The following is a 22032-nucleotide window of genomic DNA, read 5'->3' as shown; positions in this document are numbered from 1 at the left end:
GGATTCTTCATCTTCAGTTCAGTCCTTTGTCAATATTTGTGTTGCCTGTGACCTGTCTTCCAACCCAAAGCCATTTCAAGTCTAAAAGATTCAACCAGAGTATGTTTTAATAATAAAGCTACAGGTAGATAATAGCTTTCAGCCATGTCTGTAGAAGACAAAAAAAAGAACCTGTATTTGACAGAAGCCTTGTGAGACTCATTACACTTGTTTGAGAATATATAAGATCACTTTTATTTTCTCCTATAATTGCCTAAGTCAAAATATGTATAACTTTACAACATGAAACTCGCATCCATTTCCTTTTGTTGCATGATGTTTTAGGAATTAATTGAATGCATTGCATATGCCTCTAGCTCACATGTAGCTCACTGCCCACCAGGACCCCCACAGCCCTCTCAACAGAGCTCGTCCCCAGCCGTGCTGTCCCGGGTGCAGCATGGCTGTTAAACCTTGTGTGATTCTTGTTGGTCCAGTCTTCCAGGCACTTTAGGTCTCTCCATGTAATGTGTTAATAATTTCTGTTTCCTGAAGTGGTGGATTTTTATAATACTCCTAGTTTCAAGCAGGAAAACATACCAATTGTAAGAATACTGTTGGAACATACTTAAAAATTATTCTAATTTTCATGTCACTTCAAGCTAAATGTGATAGATGAGAACCCTTTGTTTTCAATATTTTTTTTGTTTGTTTTTTATATTTCGTGTGTGGTAACTACTGTGTGATTTAGACAGAAGAGTCCTATTGGTTTGTCTGTTAGGTACCAATCATTGAAATTCAGAGTTCTAAAGAAAAGTCCAAGAAAATAAATGAGTAATCCACTGCTTAGACTATTTTTTTCTTTTTTTTCTTCTTCTAGTTGGCTGATGTCAAATGCTAGTCTACAAGTTGATACTAGAAAAAGCAAGTGATGACCTTTTTTGATTATTGTTTGCTTATTTTGTGTATTAACAAACAGGGAAAATAGCGTAATAAAATACCGTATTGAAAACTGTGTACATTTCACAATCCTTCATGGTATGTTAGTGAAACAAGAACACTGCAGAGTTCAGTAGTTACATGACTGCTGAAAAGCAAAGAGAGAGATTTGTATACGAGCTTTTGGCAAAGCATTAATTAAGCAAGTTTCTCGCGCAAGTTAATGCTTCAGGTGCAAAGACCTTCAAAATCAACCCTGTTCTACAGAAGGGGATGTTGAAGCACAATTTAAAAGTTTTATCAGGTTGCTGGGTAATCCTGGGTGAAGCAGGGTCAAAAAGTAGACATGAGGAATTACATCTTTCAAACATGTGCTCAGACTGCTATGTCAGTCTGTCTGCCTTGTATGTAGGTATCAATTTCTCAAACATCACCACACCTTTATTAATTTGGTCATCCTTTCTCATCCAGTGAAGTAGCAAAACTGTTCATCATGTTTAAAAAAAAAAAAGAAAAAGAGGAGGGATGTGAGTGGATCAAATGCTATTTTTAGCTTGTAGAGGAATACATTTAAAGGTTCATTGTTTTGGGTTTGTGGTTTTGTTGTGGCTTTTTTTTTTCCTTCTTAATGAACTTTAAATTATAAATATTTAAAAGATGTATTAATTATCTTAATTACAGGTTGTTTTATCCTTTCTTGCTTGACATTTCTTAGAAGCATAGACTCGTTTAGGTTGGAAAAGACCTTTAAGGTCATCAAGTCCAACTGTTAACCTAACACTGCAAAGTCCACCACTAAAGCATGTCCCTAAGCACCACATCTGCCTGTTTCTTAAGTACCTCCAGGGATGGGGACTCAACCACTGCCCTGGGCAGCCTGTTCCAATGCTTGACAACCCTTTCGGTGAAGATGTTTTTCCTAATCTCCAATCTAAACCTCCCCTGGTGCAACTTGAGGCTGTTTTGTCTTGTCCTATGGCTTGTTACTTGGGAGAAGAGACCGATACCCACCTTGCTAAAACCTCCTTACATGCTTTTAGGGGATCCCTGTTTTCCTTTACTATTCCTTGGTACAAAAAGGGACAGCAGATACTGTAAAGGATGAATATGGATTTCTACTGAGTAAAGATAAGTTTAATGATATTGCAGTGTTCAATTACCAGAAAATGTGTGAAAGCCACCCTCAGTGTGTCTACTAATCCTCTTAGTCAGACTTTGCATACATCAGGGAGGGACTTAATATTTAATTATGCTCTAGGTGCTGTAAGTAGTGGTCCCACAAATCAACATGGTGCTGGGAAACAGGCCAGCTCTTACAAAATTAAAAATGTACTTTCTGGAAGCAGCTACCTATCAAACAGTCAGAAACACAGCAATTTCCCATTCTCTAATGATAAGTTAACAAAATTAAAAATTCAGAGGTCCTCATTTTTCAAAGGCTTGAGAGTCTTTAATTCACATTCCAGTAGCATCCCACACTGCTGGAGGGAGGAGGCATGCATTGTTTTAATCCCCTTGATGAATTTTATCTGAGCTCTTCAGGTTCTGTAATTTTCTAGTTAACTGGTGCGTGAAAAATATGGGTCAAAATACTGACTTTATATATAAAAAAATGCTGGGGGGGTGAGAAAAACATGGTTTAGAATGCTTGTATTGAATTTTGGCTTTATCCATCTAAGATGGGAAATCCATTTGTTTTCATATAATGTATAAAAATATAGTCTGTAATGACACAGCGCTGTCTAACATGTAAGGTACCAACTAACAGGTGTTATGTGTGTACGTAGTCAATCAGTTCAGTGACCAGTTACAAGGCATAAGTTACAGTAATAAGAGTTAGGGTTTTGCCCCAAGAAGTTACAGCAGCACTAGCAAAGCTTCTGTAGGGAAACCAAGGGTTAGTTTAAGATAAGAAGTTAGTAATTCTGAAGCTTCTATAAGACACACCTTGTCTTAAAAGGATTGTTTAATTATTATGCAAATGCAAAATGTAATTACTATTTGCATGCCACTTAAATGCAAATAGCTTCGTCACTTAGAGAAGGTAATCTCATTTAGCCTTTCCCCTCATATTGTTATATTATGTTTTTTTCATGATCTTGGGGTGTACAGAGCTGCTGAGGGCTAAGTGTTTTTGAAAACTGGAAGGGATATCTAACATGAATTTCAGATTGTAACTTCAGGCACCTTTCTTATTTTATCTGGGTTCTTTTTCCCTAAAAATTGCCAGATTAATTTGTATTTGTGTTGTGTACATCCCCCCCACATTTGCCCTTCCTTCATATAAGCAATTTATATTTATACTTGCCATATGCAAGTTTTAGGTGTCTCGGCAGCCTTAGTAATGTCTGCATTTACATGATGACTTTCTAAGAACTTGGGTATGGCTGTCAAGCCCCTGTTGCTCTTTTATCCCTCTTCCCCCAGTATGCAAAAAATGTGTATCTGTTTAGATGGTATTTCTTCATATGACTTCACAAAGAAAGGTCTCAACGGGAATAATTCAGTGTCCTGTGATTTTCATCTATTGCCTGTACTTGGGTCAGCTACATTTAAAACCTAAGTATTTGGAAAACAGAGTGAGATTTAAGAATTCCCAAGTTATTTTGCTGAAGTAGTTTATCAGGTAACAATGACCTGTATTTAGCTTGATCTGGCAAAATATAGGTGAAGGAGCTGTATCTGTTTAATCCTCAAACATCTTTTATTTGTGAAGCATGCCTAATTAGAAGAAAGATTTATGGTCCTATCAAGTTTGAGTAAATTTGTTACAATGTTGTTTATTCTTCTAGAGACATTGTTTCTCTACTGGTAATGCATAAAAATTAAGTTTAAGAAATTTAATTTAAGTTTTAATTAATATTTTGAAACACTAATTTCCATTCCTTGAAGATGCAATTTATCCATATGAGAACATGTGAACTGTATTTTTTTTTTCTGGGAACATAAATTGTAGTGTGTATGGTTAATTAAATTCTTTAAGATGCAAATGAAATATTTTCCATTAACTGCACAAGTAAACCGGGTAAGACGAAGTGGAGGGAAAAGCAGGCTAGCTTGAGTGAACCTGACTGTTTTGAGTGTAAGCCCTGGGTACGGTGGTATTTTGTGGCTAGGAGCAGTTGCTTCAGAGGAAGATGAGAGTGCTCTGGAGTGGATTCATGGGGGGTAATTCACTTTCTGTAATGGGTTTTTTGTAGTGAAGGTGTAAGTGGAGAATGGTTTCAGCCTTGCATATTCTGCTTCTGTATCTGTTTTGTAAAAAATTAAGAACTCATTAGTGATGTATTCAGAGTTCGATTATTATGTTGCAAAGAAATTGGTGGGTGAACTGTGATTCAGCCTTGAGTGTGTCATGCTAAATGGATGGCACTGGTACACCATACAGCATTGAGTGCAGAACATGTTGAAACTTTGTAGAAGGGTTGGGTTTGTTTTTTTGTTTTTTCTTTTTTACCTCTTTATGTGATTTGGTATGTGGTGGTGTTCTATGTTTTATAGCGTAGCAAAATCCAGAAAATCAAAGTCCCTGCTCTGTTTTATGTACTGCATCACTTTTTTCCTTATTACTCAATCTAAGTAAACAATTCCACTTATGCTACCTCATCCGCAGTGTTACCTGTGTCTGTAATTATTCTCCCCTCAATCTCAGAGCCCACTGTGATGTGCAGTGTACATCCTGAGAGGAGATAATTGGAGAAGTGAATGTGATGTCCTTGCGGAAATTAACAGTCCATGCTTACGCATCCCAAGACCTTGATTGCTCTCTTGACTTCAGCTGTACATTAACCAGAGGTCTTTGAATTTCATTCAGTGAGACTCAAGTTCCTGTTTTGACTTGATGAGGCTAATTTAGCATATTTTAAAATGCGGTGGCTTTACCATTGTCAGGTTTTATTTGCCTTCATATGGTCATTTACTTAACCTAGATTTTTTTTTTTTTTTTAAGTCAATTGGAGGTTTCTTTCTACAGTGTCCTTGACAAACATAAGCTAGCTCATTTGGGTGCAGTATTATCTATTCAATGCTTGCAGTCCTCCGAAAACTTCATTTCATTTATATAAGCAAAGAACCAGTCATAAAATCATGAGAAATTCTACTTTTTGCTTTTACCATTTGATCATAAACTGAGTTTTGTTTGTGTGTTTTTTCTTTTTGTTCCTGTTAGCGGATCAAGTTCTCCAGTGGTTTCTGGTCAAGGATGTTGTTACAAGCATTTTGAAAATAGAAGTAAACTGTAAAACTGGGGTTTTTTAGGCATTATTTTGTTAATATCTTAAAAGAGTGTTTTGTATTAAGAACTGTGATGTTCAGCTGATGCCATGCTTTTCAGTCTTATCTTGTTCCATCAGCCATCTTGCTAGCTGACACTTTTTATTTAGAGGTCTGTAAACTCTGTATCATCTGAGGAGGCCCTCTCAGGTATTCTTAAAATAGTTCTTACTTCATAGTAATTTCTGATAGTTCATGCTGATTGAGAGAGTGAGGGTTTTTTTCCACATTGTTGCTATTATTACATAGGGACTCAGCTATAATGACCGTGACTGTTAGGACTTCAACTATATTAAATCAAAAAGACGACCACCAGTTGTAGTGCTTACATAATGCCATTTAGTATGACAGTTGCGTGATGCTGCCTACCTCCTCCTGATTATTTTTATGGCCACAACAGAGCTACTTATTTATTTCAATTTTCACAGCTTAAATAATTATTACTTAAAATTGGAGTCAACATCAGCAACCTGTTGTTCCTAAAAGAGGATATCTTAGTTTACTGTGGGTTGTTCTTTTTAAAAATGCATCTTTTACTTTATCCATTTAGCCTTATCTGCAGGATGACATTTTGGAATGATTAATTTTGATGAGTTTTCATTTACATGAAAAAATTTACATGAAAACAGCTTTTAAAATCATTTTTCCAGAATTGCAGACTTTGATTATCAAGACAGCAGTTACATGTACGGTTGAATACTGAGAGCTTGTGCACACAGTGCTTCTTGAAGAACCACTTGTATGAGGTATGGGGGGAAATGGCTGATGCTAATTTAACAGTTTAAAGTTAAAAGTAATATTTAAGGATTAAGATCTTGTCATTTCCAGGCTGCATCTTCCACACCCTTTTCTGTTATAAATGAAGAGTATCTATATTATAAATAGATTATGAAATATGAAACAGTGATTAGTAGCTGGCACATACAAGTAAAATGACTTACGTGTTTTTAAGTCCCTTGTGTTGCACAGATGTTAGTTTTAGCCATAATTTACATAGATCCAAATTTTTACCTATTAACTGACACCTAGTCAACGTACATTTTAAATTACATGTATGTTAATCTTGTCTCTTTCAGTTTTAGCTAGCTAGTTATATAAATCTTTCAAATACATAATTTTTTCTTTATTTGCCCTTATCTCTCTATGAATGTCTATGTACAGTCTTCAGAGGTTTTTTCTGTGCTGAAGTGTATTTGCAGATTAGGACATAGTCTCCTGCAGAATACAAATGAATGGATTTTATTTTCTGCACGAGTTATGCATATGTATGCATTAGGCAACGGATTTATGTTTATCTCTATGCATTTCTTAGTGTGCTGCATATCAAACAGATAAGAAATTAAAAAATCCATAAATCAGTTCAGAATAAAACAGTTCTTGGGTATTTCTGTAAGACAGGCAACTCAACATGTGGCCGAGCCTTTGTTTAATTCATCACCAGTAGGCTTCTGCTTCATTTGGTTTTAAACTTGAATCCCATAACTTGCTTGTCCTGTTCACTGGCTTCAGTTTGAGCAGGATTTGACCTGTAAGACTGTGCTCATCCCTTCAGTATCTGTGTGCAGCAGGCTCATATGTGATCAGCGCTCATATTTGTAAGATTTTTAATATGTGAAGCCCAGCTCTGGGGGAAAGTGCAAGCCTGACCTCAGAGTTCTTCCTTTGGGGTAGAAGGTATGGGTTGTGAACATAGTTTGTCATGCAAAACTCTTGACTTCAGTTTTACTTTTCTATTGATTGCTCTAAGATTGTTGTTTCGATAGCACACACTTCCTTCTGGTCTGTCAGGCCGTGGTTGTTTTTCCAAAGTCTGTGGTGGGAGGTTTTTTTTCAGTTTCTGTTGATTTTGGTTTGTTGGGTTTTTTAAATGGAGAACATGGGCTGAACTGCACAACATACAGGTTTACTGCTATTCCTTAATAAAGTTGTTGTATTTTTATTATTTGGGATAATTCCATAGGCATAGCTTCAAAAATGTTTCTTTCAAGGAAGGGAATTTAATCTGCAACATTGGTCCAGGCTCCAAACCAGATTGTGTTTTTCCTACAGTGTTTTTTCATAAAATAGAACTAAAAAATTCCATCATTGTACAGGGGCATTCGTGAGCCCAGTAGAACAGTTTTTAAAAAGTTACCATCTCTCAGCTTTGACTTACTACCATGTAATATATTTCCGTTTACCAAGATCCAAAGTGGATTAAAAGTAGGATTATCCACATGTGAATTTGGGCAGATGGGAAGGAGTAAGATGAAGAAGTCTCATTTAAAACTGACGGGTTCCTCTGCCACAAGGGGAATGTATTTGGAATATATTTCTGAGAAGGTAGAACTCATCTGTGCTAAAGGATACATGGACTTCTCAAATTACACACATTGGCATACAAAATTATTTTAATGTAACTTAGTTCAGAGGAAATCTTTGAACTTTCCAGGTTTACAATTTAGTTGCAACTATGTGCTCTTCAAATTCTACGTTTCTTATCCAACACTGGTGTGAGTAAACTAATACTTTTATAATCTAAACCACAGTTTTCCTTGGATTTTCTCAAAAGTAAAAGTTCTTACCAGCTTTCTGAAAAATAGGAATTAAGTGCAGTACTAAGACTGAACGCTGAGTAAGGAAGCTGAGGCAGTATATGTCAGTGCCTCGCAGTGGTCATTTGGCAGTATTCCTTTCTCTAGGAAATCTTTTTAATGTAGTTCTAAAACGTTGTGAATATTTGAAGTATATAAAACCTAGTCCTGTATAAATGTGTTTTTTAAATTGTATTTCTTAATTGCCTTTAACTGTGTACATGGCAATCTGTTGCTAGGACATAGCGTGAAAGGTACTGTATCACATTATTGTTTAAACTTCAGAATTTCAGTAAATACTGGGGAAAGAACTTTAAGGAGATATTAAGTTTGAGGTGAAGTCTGTGAAATATATCTTTGACAAGCAACTTTCACTTAACCTCACTGACTCCTGTTCAGCTACCTTGTGAGAGTACACATTTCGCATATTGAAAATGGTAGGCTTGCTTGAGTCCCTGTATTCCCTCTATTCCACTTGGAAACTGCATATAACAAACTATTGTGGGCCTAGTGTGGTTTTGTAATGTAAGTTTTAATTAGTGTGTGAGTGTATAAAACCATCAGTGTCAGTTCAGATCATGGTACAATCCAGCCCAGTATTCTGTGTCCAACAGTGGCTGAAAAACAGACATGGAAGGAAGAGTAGGAAAAGGAGAAGTATATATGAAATTTACTCCAGTATTGTCCTTGCCTCTGAGTAGTCAGAGGGGTTTAGTTAGGAACAGGAACTGGCAACAACTCTGTGTAGATAAGCTGTAAATTCAAGTGTTACCATGGCAAGATCTAGCAAGTGGAGTCTTGATAAAGTCAAATTAGGAAGTTACCTTTTGAGTGATAGGTGGGACTAATTTACCAGAGAGATACTAAAGTTGTTTACTTGTTTACACCTTAAACTTGTTTACTTAAGTCAAAAAACTAAGTCTATTGGGAAGCATACTAGCTCAAACAGAAGTTACGATTTTAGTGCAAAATTATTGCATAAAATTGTACATAGAGATAATGTAGATTATCAATAATGGCCTCCTCAAGTTGTTTGAATATGTGTCTGTGGTTTTGTTTTGTTTCACGAGTATGTGTCAACATCAAGGTTGGTGGGATGTCTAGCATCTTGAAACAGTTTGAAGAGAACGAAATAAATAATAGCCTTCAAAAGTTCCTAATCTTATCTTTGCAGGGTCAGCAGCTCTACATTTTCAGAAACAGTTGCACACTTTTGCAGTTTGTTTTTACTGGTGATTTTTCACATTTATGTTCATATTGTGAGTAATTAACTTTTAAATACCTATTTAACTTAGTTTGTGATTTTATATGTCCATTGTAACAAGCTTTTAGCTTTGCAGGCTTGTAGTGGAAGTAGGTTTCAGTAATGTTTGTGCAGACTTTTCAGTAGCTGCACAGATACCAGCAGAATAGGGAACAACAGACTACAGGTTGACCCACAAGATGAGAATATTAAATTCTTCAGTGACCAACCCTGTCTGTCCTGTTTGTGTAAGAAGGGCAGTATTTTCTTTGCTGATTTACCTGGTATGATTGTAAATTCCTTAAGACGAGACTGTTGTACTTTTGTGCTATGAACAGCACACCAAGATGGCATTTACAGAAATTCTATCAAATTGTTATCAATCCTTTCAGACATTGCTTATAAACCATGGTAAGCTCTGTCTAATGAGTGGAAGCAAGTTTTAGCATCAGCATTCCCTATCTTGAACCTGAATAAAATATTTCATGTCAGAACTGCCTATTATTTTCAAAAGAAATATAGATGAATTCTCTACCACCAGAGCTTGGGGGTAGGGAAAATAAATAAAAACGTAGTGCATTTTACAAGGGAGTCCTGACGAATTGGGAATGTATCGTAGCAATAAGGGACTACTCAGATGTTCGCTTTAGTGTTTCTATTTCCAATGCCATATTAATTCAAATTTATGCTGCAGTGAGGAACATGAACATATTTTGAAATATTTACATTTACAATCTGGTGGATGTAATAAAATGAATTGTATAATCATGTAAATCAGTAGGTTTTTGGTTGCAGCTCTTGGAAACCACAAATGTCTCTGCCCTTAATATAGGGAGTTGGTTTTAAGCATGGATGTAGCTTTTCTCAGTAAACAAGCGATTATAATGAAGGAAAATATTCTTCTGATTTCTACATCTCAGTTCTTTGGCTACAGACACCCTTATCAGTTATTTCCTTAGAACGTTAGTAGTGAATAAAATCTGTTGATGAAAACCATGACTCTGCCATGCTCACAGGGAGTAAAAATGTAATTTGCAGAAAAGATTTAATTGGGCAGAAGGAGGTAGAGATCTGTCTGCATTACTTTTCCTGCTCACTGTTCTCGTATGTAAATAGGCAGTGGTTTGTATTTTATCTCAGGGGAAGGAGAGGATTGGATTGGCTGGATCTTCTTATTGGCATTTCCATTTCTTAAACAAAAATCTCTCTAGGTTATCAGCGAAGTTGGTCAGCACCAGATTCTCAAACTATATAGGTTTAGCAATAAAGCATTTACAGCTCTATCAGGTGTCTCTCCTTTAGGTTTAGGAGAGCATTATATAGTGGGTATCTATGCCTCAGGGACAAAATTTAGATACATAAACATTCCATTGTTGCTGTCAATAGTGATTTTAAACTAACTTCACTTTCAGGAGTGAGATAACATACTGAATTAACTGATCCTGTGAACTGCCATGCCAAAGGTTTTCTTTATCAGTTATGTATGATGTCCACAGTTTTATTTAACCTTATCATTCTTCAAGTGTATCATCTTACAACTTTTCTAAAAATACTAGGTTTCTAAAAGCTACAGAACAAGCTTTTGAGGGAACTTTTCATATTTGGACTCCTTCATGTGTGTCACGTGATGAGTATGTATAAAGCAATAACCAATCTATGGAAGAAGATGATGAGTCAAAACTTTGTGCATTGAAAGTGGATAAAGCATGTTGAGCAGTTTCAACATTTTGGGCATCTAATAGGATCTAATGTGTGGGGGAAGAGAACTATAAATCTTTGAAAGATTTTATCATCAGGCAGAGAAGATTGGGCTTTTATTTGAGGAGGGATTGTAAGTGCATTAAGTTTTTATTTCATCACTGGATAAAGAACATGCCTTCCAAGTTTGCTCAGGAGCTGAAGTCAGATAAAGGGTATGTTTGTGCTCAGATAAAGTACTGTTGAAGAGATTAGAAGTATCTCAGCCAACTGTCAGATTCCTTTTATTAATGCTTTAGCAGTAAAAGCACCCATACCCATATAGTTCACGTGGTTTTTGTATAAAATCAAATGTTTTAAAAAGCTTGTAGGAGTCTTGTCTGATGCAACTTCCTACTAGCAAAATGATGTCAGAACTGAGATATTTTGGCCAATTTCGTGATAAATAAATGGACTCTAGCAATAAATTTTTCAGAAGTGTTTTAGTTTTCTTAAGATTTGCAAGTTACAGCAAATTCACAAGTCCCTGTAAGAGGATGGGTGATTGAACATATGCTATGTCAACTCTGCTACTGGTAAGCCGACCATAACTACTTGAGGAAAAATAGGTGTTTTGATGGCTAAAATTGTGTAATTCAATGAGGTGTATTGTATGGCTATACAATACTCAAAGACACACAAAATTGTGTATCTCAGATAAAAAGAAAATCTGACTTTTGTCTTCTGGCATACCATAGCTGCTATATGCTGTAGCTGCAGTTTGCACTCCTGTTCAGAAACGTGGTTAATTTTCTGTCTTGGTCAATATTTGAGAAAGGTGGACTGATTTTTGCCTTTATTAAGCAGCAGTAATATGGGATGAGTCAGAACTCCTTTATGGGCCATCCTAACCACTACCAATTTATAACAGGAGAAACTGGGAAAAGATGTAAAAGGAAAGTGCTCAGGAAGAGAACCGTACGATTAAGAGGAGTTTGCACTGGTTTAGACAGCTGGTAGTATCTAATGCAGTTTTAAGCAGCACTCAGTGTTGTTTGTTTAGCCTGTATTTTGCTTTGTTAATTTCCTTTATATTTTTTTAAGGAATAGTAGCATATGCAGATGTTTTTGTATTCTTGATTTTAAACATGTAGTCCCTTGTTGATAATGAAATTGTGTATTTTAACAGTTTAACATAAGGTTTGGTTTTACTTAATTTGTATTTCATTTTATAATAATCTATCATGAATATCGTTTCTAAAATTAATTCCTCTAATTGACTTTCCCATTGTGGTAAATATTTGTGCAGCTTTTTATTTTAATGAAAAAAACATGAAGCCAGCTGTGTTCTACTGCCAAAGAGAAGGCATGAAACTAATGAAAGTCGAGACAGAATTGAGCAAATCTTTTGTTAAAACTGAAAGTCCTTGCTTTACTTTTCCTTGGTTTTTTTTTTTTTTCTTTTTTCATGTTCCTTTGGGATCATCTGAAGTTCAAGCATACTCCTTACTGCCTCGCTATAGTCATCATTATTCTGTTTAGAGACAGGTTCTTCTTTACAGGCACTTGTGCTGTCAGGGCTCTGAGTTATCTTTGCATAGCCTTTGAGTATTTTAGAAGGACGTTTTTGGGTTTTGTTTAAAAAAAAAAAAAAGCGGGGGGGGAGAGGGGGAGCTGAGTTATATAGCATCCCATTACCATAGTTTAAAGATAATCATGCTGGTAAAAATGCAGTGCCTTGTTGCGTTACAACATTCAGAGTCATCTGAATAGATCATTCAGAGTCGCTACAGAGTGTTCAGTTAAAAGTGGAATTTTTAATCTTTTTGCTGTGTTATTACAACAAAACATCAGGCTTAACTAACCATGGTAACTTCATCACAGCTAGCTTTCACCTCTGTTAAGATGGAATTTCTGCCTTTTAACACGGAGCGTGCTCTGTTTCTGCTGTGCGAGGTGGCTGCTTGCTTACCATGCTCTCCCTCAGCCTTGGAAAGAGGAGACAATACAGAGGAAAGCCTAGGTTCTCTGTGTGTGTGTGTATCTATATATACACACATATACATACACACGTGCATATATATGTGTAGTAAATATAAATAAAAAACACTCATTCCAATGTGCTGCTTCAAGTTATTGCTTTCTTGTAGCAAGGAACTATCAATTTTTTTGTGGTTTGATTGTAAGTTCTATTTCTGGAGAATTGTAAGGGAAGAATTAGAGACAGGGCAAAGTATCTTGTCATTCAAACTATAAAGCAGTGTGGACACTGTTTAAGGCAAGTGCCTTGATTTACTTCATAGCACTGATATTTAACTTAAAATGGACTCTTCCATTTTGTAAGAATAACAATACCTTGAAATGAAGGTTTTAAATGCTTTATTGTTGTCTGTGTTTCTGGTACATAGTGTTGGTCTTCTGCTCATTAGGATTTTTCTAGTGATGGTAGTGGGCAAATCGTGCATAGATTTCAGTCATCTTGATTGTGTAAAAGCATATACACACAGGTTAAATACAGCTGCTTTTCATAAGGTACAATTTTAGACATTGTGGAATCTTATTTAAACCAGTGGGACTACTTATCAATGTGTAATGTGAAGTGTGGACACAGTCTCTGCAGAATCAATGTGGTTTTGATGATGTTTCAACTCAGGAGTACTTTTGAAAAATATTCCTGATACATTTGACTGTGTGACCATTGTCACACACAGTCAGGCATTCTCAGTGTTAAAGCATGGGTTTACATCTGAATCTTGGCTTTTCTTTTTAAAAAAAAAAAGTTATTTTAACAACCACGTTGTCACAGGACTGAAATAATGATTAAAACGGACTTGAAATGCAGATGTATGTGGAGTGTATGGATGACTGATAGATGCAATAGAAGCATCAGATAAATTGAAGAAGGGAAAATAGCAAGGACTTAAAAGATGGAGGGGTGGGGAGTTTAAGGTAGGAGAACACTAGTCATTTTTTTGGAAAGTAATCATACTTGTCATCTACCCGTCAATACTTAGGTATTTTCCATTTGTTGCTCTTTCATTAACCTTCCATTTCCTCTATCATTAGTCCTGCATTTTAGATCACCACATGCACTCTTAAAGGTAACCATACTTATACACTATGTTGCTACTTTCTAATCTCACCTGTTTCACACTAAATGGAAGTGACATACATTTAAAATGCCATAGAAAAAGTGAATTTTCAATAGTTTTCTTAAAAACTATAAGTAATTAACACTGTAGAAAGTTCACTTTATTTTTATTACTCTTTGTGGGAAATGTAGGCAACTTGAAAAAGGCCATTGTAGAAAGAAATACTGCAGAAATGCACACCATGTTTAAGAATAGAAAAGTAATTCTTCTGAGTTACTTTGGTCGTATTAGTATGTGTTTTGTTATGAGCAATCACGTTGCAGAAACCAGCTGTCCAAAACACAACATTATAACGTTAGATTAATTAACCTCATAAAAAAATGTAAACCCGAGTCTGTGAAGATGCATTATTAGGCAGAATTATTGGAATTCAGTTCATGTTGAATAGGATGTCTGCTCCACTCTCGTCTACTCTCTGCTACTAATGGCTCAATTTCTGTGACAGCTTTTCACATCTATCAATACTGTCTGCGCTATTTCTTTCTACTTTTACGGTTATCATTAGAGAGATCTGAACATTTAGTCTGTGTTTTGAAGCAACATGCTGTTTGTGCAAACATATTAAAATGTACTCAGTGGACCGTCCAGAATGCTACTTACTTGGTTTAAATATTTAAAGAGCTAGTTGTCTGAAAAAGGAGTTTGGGGACACATGAAGCACTGTGAGAGCTTCTGTTGTCTAGATAGTACATAATTTGCTAAATTGCTAAATATTTTTGGTCCTTAGAGGTTAGCATGTCTTATGTCCTTTTTACCCTTTCCTTCTTCTCCTTTCTTCTCCCTTCTTTTTTCAGCCTTGTGATTTTATATATTGAAGATGATAATATTTTATATTAGCAGGTATAGATGGAATTTAGGGATATTACAAGGGGGTAACTGACGTCTGCTATGTGACATTTGCAGTACAGAGAAGTATTTTAAATGGACAGATGTCAAAAACGTTTCTTCACTATGTAAAATATTTTAGTATATGGTGCTTTCAGATGTACCCTGGAGTCAGAAGTGAACAGTTTTTCTGCACTAAATATTTTAAAGTCACAAATTATGTAGGCAACTCAATAAATGCATCGGTAATCTTTGTTTTCTAGCCTCTTTTGAAAAATTTGCTCTTGATGTATCAGTGTCACTTTGAAAACACGGGAATGCGATCTTTAATCTTTTAGAGTAGCTGTAGAACTAAGGAAAACTTTGTCCATGTCTGATATCTTAGAGCTACTTGGGCTGAAACAGGAAAGTTAACAGTTGATGCTGTGTATCTTCAGCAGCATTATGAGATGAAACTGAAGTGTTTAATATCCTGGAACTTTGCGAACTTTGGAAGAAAAATTCAGTGTTGGAAAGTGTTAATGCAGAGGAAACTACCTTGTTATTGTAACAAATTATTTTTAAACTCCAAGAACTTTTGTGTGTCAGGTAGATGCTGAATAGCTATTCCATTTGTGAAAGCCCTCCTAGTGTGATAGCCAAACTTTTAAAAAGAAGCTGCTTCTCATTTAGTAGCAAGTTGGTTCTCATTTATAGCAACCTTCCTTCAACAGTCAGACCTTTTACCTTGTACTTTTTTACCATGCTAACTGCAAGCAGTAATTATCTGTAAAAGAACTTGTCATCAGCTGAAGTGAATTCAAGTCCTGGCAGAAGCTGCAGGTTTTAAACTTAGATGGACACTTCTCCTGAGATAGAGTTGTCTGGTGGCTGGCTGATGGGGTGTGGGTTTTTGTTTTTCTTAGGTTCAAACACCTGTACAGGGAAATATACAGTACTTGTCAGCAAATGTTCTTCACTGGGTAAATTAATTTAGAATCATCTTTCAGGGCTCATTCCTGTGGGAGAAAAGATTAGATGTTGTATGTTCAGATAAAACTACTGAATTTTCTTAGGTGAGTGAGAGTAATACATACTAGGGAAGTGTTAGACATACCCATTCTTTAAACATAGGTATATGTATGTGTGTGTATGTATGTCCATATATCGAGAAAAGGAAATTTAAGGAATTTTTGGTTGTATGAAGAACACAGAGATAGGATCCTCTGAACTAATCAATGAATGTACTTGTGTGGGGTTACATTGTTGTAGGAACGTGCACCAAAGTCATTTCCCAATGTCTGTGTGCTCTCCTGTTTTATTTGCATGTAATTGAAAATGAGAGGTAAGAAAATGGGTTTCTGTTCACTGTGTTACTGCATTGTTTTACAGCAGCGATATCCTTCACAGATAGTTTATTGATTGCTTTTAAATCATTGATTTCTTAAAACAAAACTGTTGGGTTTTTTCAGGTAGAGATAACAGATGTTGAAAATGAAGGAAAAAGGTATGATCTCTTCCTGGAACTTCTGGAGTCTAGTCACAGTCCGTCTGAGTTTCAGCACTTGGTTTTACTCCTTCAAGCTTGGCCACCGATGGACATGAGCAACAGGTGAGCATTTCATCAAACGATCATGTAACAAAAGAGTTCTAAGTCTTCTTGCTTGATGATACAACGTAGTTTTCAGTCAATGAATTCACACATGGCGAAGAGGTAAGTATGGTTTATTTAAAGCAGAATTGAATCCATCAGTTTCTTGTAAAAACTATATATACATAAGTAGTACGCATCATGGAGGAGGCAGAAAACCATTTTATTGCCTGAACTGTTGCACAGGAGGGTTTTCTGTCTACTTTAAATTTAAAGTTATGTATTTTGCTCTTATTTTTGGTAGTATGTACAAAAATGATTAAAAGGAATAGAAAGTTCTGACTGTTATTTCCATTCAAAGTTACACTTTGCAGAAAAACCTTTGAAAGTTAATGTTCAGATGGCTGTGGCAGATAGTCTGCAGGAGGTCTGTGAGGGTAATGGTACCAAGCAATGGTGCTTCTCTTTTTCTTGATCCACTACCTGTTATTTCTGTCTCTGAATGAAGTATCCAAAAGTAAAGAATATAGGAGGTTATAGTGAAGTGGGTGTTGGTCTCTTCTCCCAAGTAACTAGCGATCGGATGAGAGCAAATGGCCTCAAGTTGTGCCAGGGGAGGTTTAGAGTGGATAATAGGAAAAATTTCTTTACTGAAAGAGTGGTCAAGCATTGGAACAGGCTGCCCAGAGAGGTGGTGGAGTCACCATCCCTGGAAGTGTTCAAAAACCATGTAGACGTGGCACTTTGGGACATGGTTTAGTGGGCATGGTGGTGTTGGATTGACAGTTGGACTGATGATCTTAGAGGTCCTTTCCAATCTTAGTGATTCCTAGTTTTACTTTCATTAAAAAATAATCCAGCCACCAAGACAGGAAACATGAAATTAATTATTACTCTGCCTTTAATTAGTTTAGTGGTGGACTTGGTAGTGTTAGAATAATGGTTGGACTTGATGATCTTAAAGGTCTTTTCCAGCCTAAATAATTCTATGATTCTGTTCTATGATTCTATATACCAGGGCAGACATGTCCTAGCCCAACAACGTTTCTCTTACATTTTTGTAAAATGTACTGTGTTTCTATTTGTGTCCATTGCCTCTTGTGCTATCACTGGCTATCACTGGGAGGAGTTGCGCTCCCTCTTCTTTACTTTCCCCATCAGGTATTTATACAATTGATAAAATTCCCCCAAGCCTTCTCTTTTCCAGGCTGATCTAGTCCCAGCTCTTTCATCTCTCAGCCTGTACTTGTGGGACAGATACTCCAATCCCTTTATCGTCTTTGTGGCACTTTCCTGGACTCACTTCAGTATATCCATGTCACCTGTGTAGTGAGGAGCCCAGAACTGGACTCAGTACTCCAGATGTCTCACCAGTGCCGAGTAGAGGGGAAGGATCACCTCCCTCACCCTGCTGGAACACACTTCCTGATGCAGCCCAGGATGCTGTTGCCTTTTTTTGCTGTAAGGGTACATTGCTTACTCATGGACACCTTGTTGTCTGTCAGGACCCCAGGTCCTTCTCCACCAAGCTCCTTTCCAGCTGGTTGGCTCTCAGCCTGTACTGATGTTTTTTTCTTTCCCAGCTAGGGGGTGGATTTTGGATTTCCTTTTGCTGAGTGTTACATAGTTTATCTCTCTCCATTCCTCCAACCTCTTAAGGTACCACTGGATGGCAGCACAAAGATCTGGTGTATCAGCCACTCCCTCCCAGTTTTGTATCATCTGCAAACTTCTTGAGAGCATACTCTGATGTTCATCCCGGTCCTTAATGAAGATGTTAGAGTATTGGCCTCAGTATCGACCCCTGGGGTCCACCAGTGGTTGCTGGTCTCCAGCTGGACTTTGTGCCACTGATCACAACCATTCAAGCTTGGCAGTTCAACCAATTTTCAGTCTGCCTCACTGTCCACTTATCGAGCCCATACTTCATCAGTTTGCCAATGAGGAGGTTGTGGGAAACGGTTGAAAGCCTTGCTGAATGCATTCAAGGTACATACTATCAGCCATCATGACCAAGTCAGTCATTTCATTGTAGAAGGGTATCGGGTTGGTGAGGCATGATTTCCCCTTTTTAAGTCTGTGCTGACTATTCTCAGTCTACTTCTCTTTCATTTGCTTGGAAATGTTTCCAGGAGGATTTGCTTCATCTTCCCAGGAACTGAGGTGAGGCTGACTAGCCTGTGTCTGGAGACTTTATGCTAAGAACAAAATGCAAATTTTATCCTCTGATTAGATCTTTTTTTCTAATTTAATAGTATCTGTTACTACTAAAACTTCAATGTCTCTCTTCACTGCTTTGACTTTGGCAGGAGGTTTTGGAAAGCCTTCAGCACAAAATTGCCCCCTTTTCTTTCACTGGTAATAACCACTTACACTGGTTTCATGGAGAACCTCTGACTCTTACGATTCCCAAATGTGATCTGCAGTGCAGACTGCCAACTAGCTTCCCGAAGCTTAGCACTGAATTTACAGTCATTATCTCCAGGGGCATAAAGAGTGATTCAGATTTGCCAGATTTTCTTGAGTTTGCCTGAAACTCTAGACAACCAAAAAATGACAAAAAAAAAAAAAAATTCATTAGTGGAGCAAGCAATTGTGTTTTTGTGTTCATAGTGTAGGAAACAATTTTTTTTGATTTAGTTTTTGATGCTTTTTTTTTTTTTTAAAGAGTGGTGGGCAGAGGTCATGGTTGCCACTGTTGTTTCATTCTTCAGTTCTCTCTGCTAGCTTGAAGGGTGAGAAAAAATGATCTAGTCTGTTCTCTTCCCTGCCTTAGCAGTGTTTTGCTTCAGGAGAAGACAATTGAGGCTGCATCTTGAAAGAAGTGACAGACATGTAGTTCTCCTTCTACCTCCTTCCCTCCTTTTTTCTTGAGTCTTTTCTCCATAGGAATGTTGCATCTCTGGTTTCTTTTATTTAAGTTGATGGTTCAGTTTTCTCTTCTTTACTAAGTGTTGTCCCAATAGAAAAATACATCCAAGGGGGGCATTTTCACTCCCTGGGGTCTTTCTGAGTTTATATTCCCATTGCTTTCCTTTTATTATCGCTTTTGTTTCCATTACTAACCATACTTGCAAGACTGATTAAATACTTTATAAATCCTGTGTCAGCAGGAATTCTCATTGTGGCTTGGAAGTCCTTCTTTGTAGCTCATTTCTAGTGCTTTCAAAAAACATACATGATGTTTTAACAGTAGACAGCATGGTCATAGTTATGAGTCCTTTTTGTGAATTATCTTTTACTCCACTTAGTTGTATTGGCTCAGTCAAATACATTTTGGAGTTCTGGGGGGTTTTTTTGGGGGGGTGCTTTGGTTTTTTGTTCATTTTTTTAACAAATCTAAAGGACAAACATTAAGTACTTGTTATAAGGACTTAACCTAAATTTAAATCTAGGCCATGTAATTACACATTTTATGTAAAACTAAAATGTGTATTTCTTGCTTTTGTCTACAGAAGTAATATATTTGGTGTGCAGAACTGTTCTTGAATCTTGACTTCTATAATTATTGTGCTGTCATTAAAATGAATTTGAGTGAACTAAAAACATCTGTCTTAACAGTTAATAGCGCTCCTGAAAAGAAGTTCTGTCCTTATTCCACCCTCAATCCCACCACCTCATGTATGATTGGTTTTAAAAAGTTGGGTACAGCTCTCCAGTATTCCTTGATATGAGACAGGATTAATTTCATAGACTTTTGTCAATTAGATAGATCCCATACCCCCACCCCCCAACTGCCTCTTGTTATAGTGTGCTGGAAATAGTTTAAATTTCTTTTTTATTATTTTGAGTTTTATTAATTTGTGTTATTTGACTTTGTAAACACTGGAATTATTCATGCCAGCCAGGAAACAGAGACTGCGCTGTAAGTAGGAGGGCCAGCAACAATCAAAAAAATCTTTGGTACTTTCCACCTTCTTTATCTGAACCTTCTCTCCTTTCTCTCCCTGTTGTCATTGACAGTCGCTGTCATACACCCATTTCTGCATCTTTGGGAGGGCTGCTGCAAGCGTGCTCTGCTCTGGGGTCTTCTCCTCTTGCATTTCTCATTGTTCCCTCTTCTGCCTCTGTTGCATACCTCCATGTTAATAGCATTCAATTATGCTTACCAGCCTAGGGTGTTTTTATATATATATATATATATTCCTGAAATTGTGTTTCTGAAAAACCTACCTTGATGGCTGGGTTGGAGTAAGGAGCAGGAACTGTTTTGTTAAGTGAAGTTTGCAACAATCTCATTTTAAAGCAAATTGTATTCAGAAGTTCTTGAGCAAAGAGGAAAACTGCGAGCAGTTAAGCCAATTGTTTAGCCTTATGTATTAAGATTTTTGTTTAATCTTTACTTATTTTTTTCCTTCTCTGCTTCAGAAAAAGGTTGTTCTTGCTAACTGATTGTTTACTGCCAATGTAATGATATGTGCAGGATCTGGGAAATTTAAGTCTGAGTCATCTGTGTCATGGTTTAGCCCCAGCCAGCAACCAAGCACCACGCAGCCGCTCGCTCACTCCCCCTACCCCGATGGGATGGGGGAGAGAATCGGAGGAGTAAGAGTGAGAAACACTCCTGGGTTGAGATAAGAACAGTTTAATAATTGAAATAAAATAAAGTAAAATAATAATAATAACAATATAATAATAATAGTAATAATAATATACAAAGCAAGTGATGCACAATGCAATTGCTCACCACCCGCTGACCGATACCCAGACAGTTCCCGAGCAGCGATCACTGCTCCCCAGCCAACTCCCCCCAGTTTATATACTGAGCATGACGCCATATGGTATGGAATAGCCCTTTGGTCAGTTTGGATCAACTCTTCTGGCTGTGCCCCCTCCCAGTTTCTTGTGCACCTGGCAGAGCATGGGAAGCTGAAAAGTCCTTGACTAGCATAAGCAGTACTGAGCAACAACTAAACCATCAGCGTGTTATCAGCATTCTTCTCATGCTGAATCCAAACCACAGCACTATGCCAGCTACTAGGAAGAAAATTAACTCCATCCCAGCCGAAACCAGGACATCTGAATACTTAGAATTTTGTTTTTCAGCCTAACAGTAAATATCTAATACTTATAATTGAATATGAAAATACAATTTACATTCTATAAAGGCCCAAAAGGAAGGAGAAGTAAAAGAACTGAAGTTTGGGGGCTTTTTTAGTAGCCTTTTATTTTTTTTTAAAGAATTTTTGTGACCTCTCTGTTAAGAAGTCTGTACTTTTTAATGTTTTTTTGAGTTCTTGTATTTTAAAGCACTCCAACTCGAATAATGCTCATTACTCACCTGCAAATATGATTCTCTTCATATCGTAATATACCATGTTGACTATGAAGAAGCAGAGGAGGTAGCTTGGTTGTTTCAGTCATCACTCAAAACCATACGCTTTTTAAAACTTTTTCACACCCTTATTATGCATGCATGCTTTTCCGTCTAGGTGTCTCATACTCAGATGTCATTTTAAGCACTTCATAAAGTTTTGTTTTGTTTTGTTTTTTTTTAAATGATTGACAGTACCTGAAGCTCTGCAGTCCTTTGGAACTTGCTGCCTACATTCAAAAGGCATTTTTTTATTTTTATTTTAAATATTGATAAGGTGTTTTGGAACTCAAAAAGACCAGCTTTTAGCGACTCAATACCTTAGTTCACCTTTCTTTTTTTAACCTAATCCAAAATTTCCTTCATTTGGTTCTGGGGAAAAAAATGATGTGTTTGTGCTGAGTTTTTGAAACAGTTACTTTTTTTTTCATGTTGAGAAATAACTTTTTTTTAACCATATTTGAACTAAGGTAAAATTCAGGTGAGAA

General features: G+C 36.7%; 1 protein-coding gene across 1 annotated transcript in view; it reads left to right on the top strand.

Annotated features, from left to right (window-relative positions):
• The window catches only part of NBAS (NBAS subunit of NRZ tethering complex), a 182115-nt gene that overhangs the window by 140316 nt on the left and 19767 nt on the right, over positions 1 to 22032 (top strand). Inside the window, exon 49 of the mRNA XM_075706796.1 lies at positions 16112 to 16251. Coding sequence (XP_075562911.1) covers positions 16112 to 16251 — 140 coding nt within the window. The remainder of the gene's footprint in view (positions 1 to 16111; positions 16252 to 22032) is intronic.

This window comes from Pelecanus crispus, chromosome 3 (genome assembly GCF_030463565.1).
Source record: "Pelecanus crispus isolate bPelCri1 chromosome 3, bPelCri1.pri, whole genome shotgun sequence".
NCBI classification, from domain to species: domain Eukaryota; kingdom Metazoa; phylum Chordata; class Aves; order Pelecaniformes; family Pelecanidae; genus Pelecanus; species Pelecanus crispus.
This window is presented reverse-complemented; position numbering and strand designations above follow the sequence as displayed.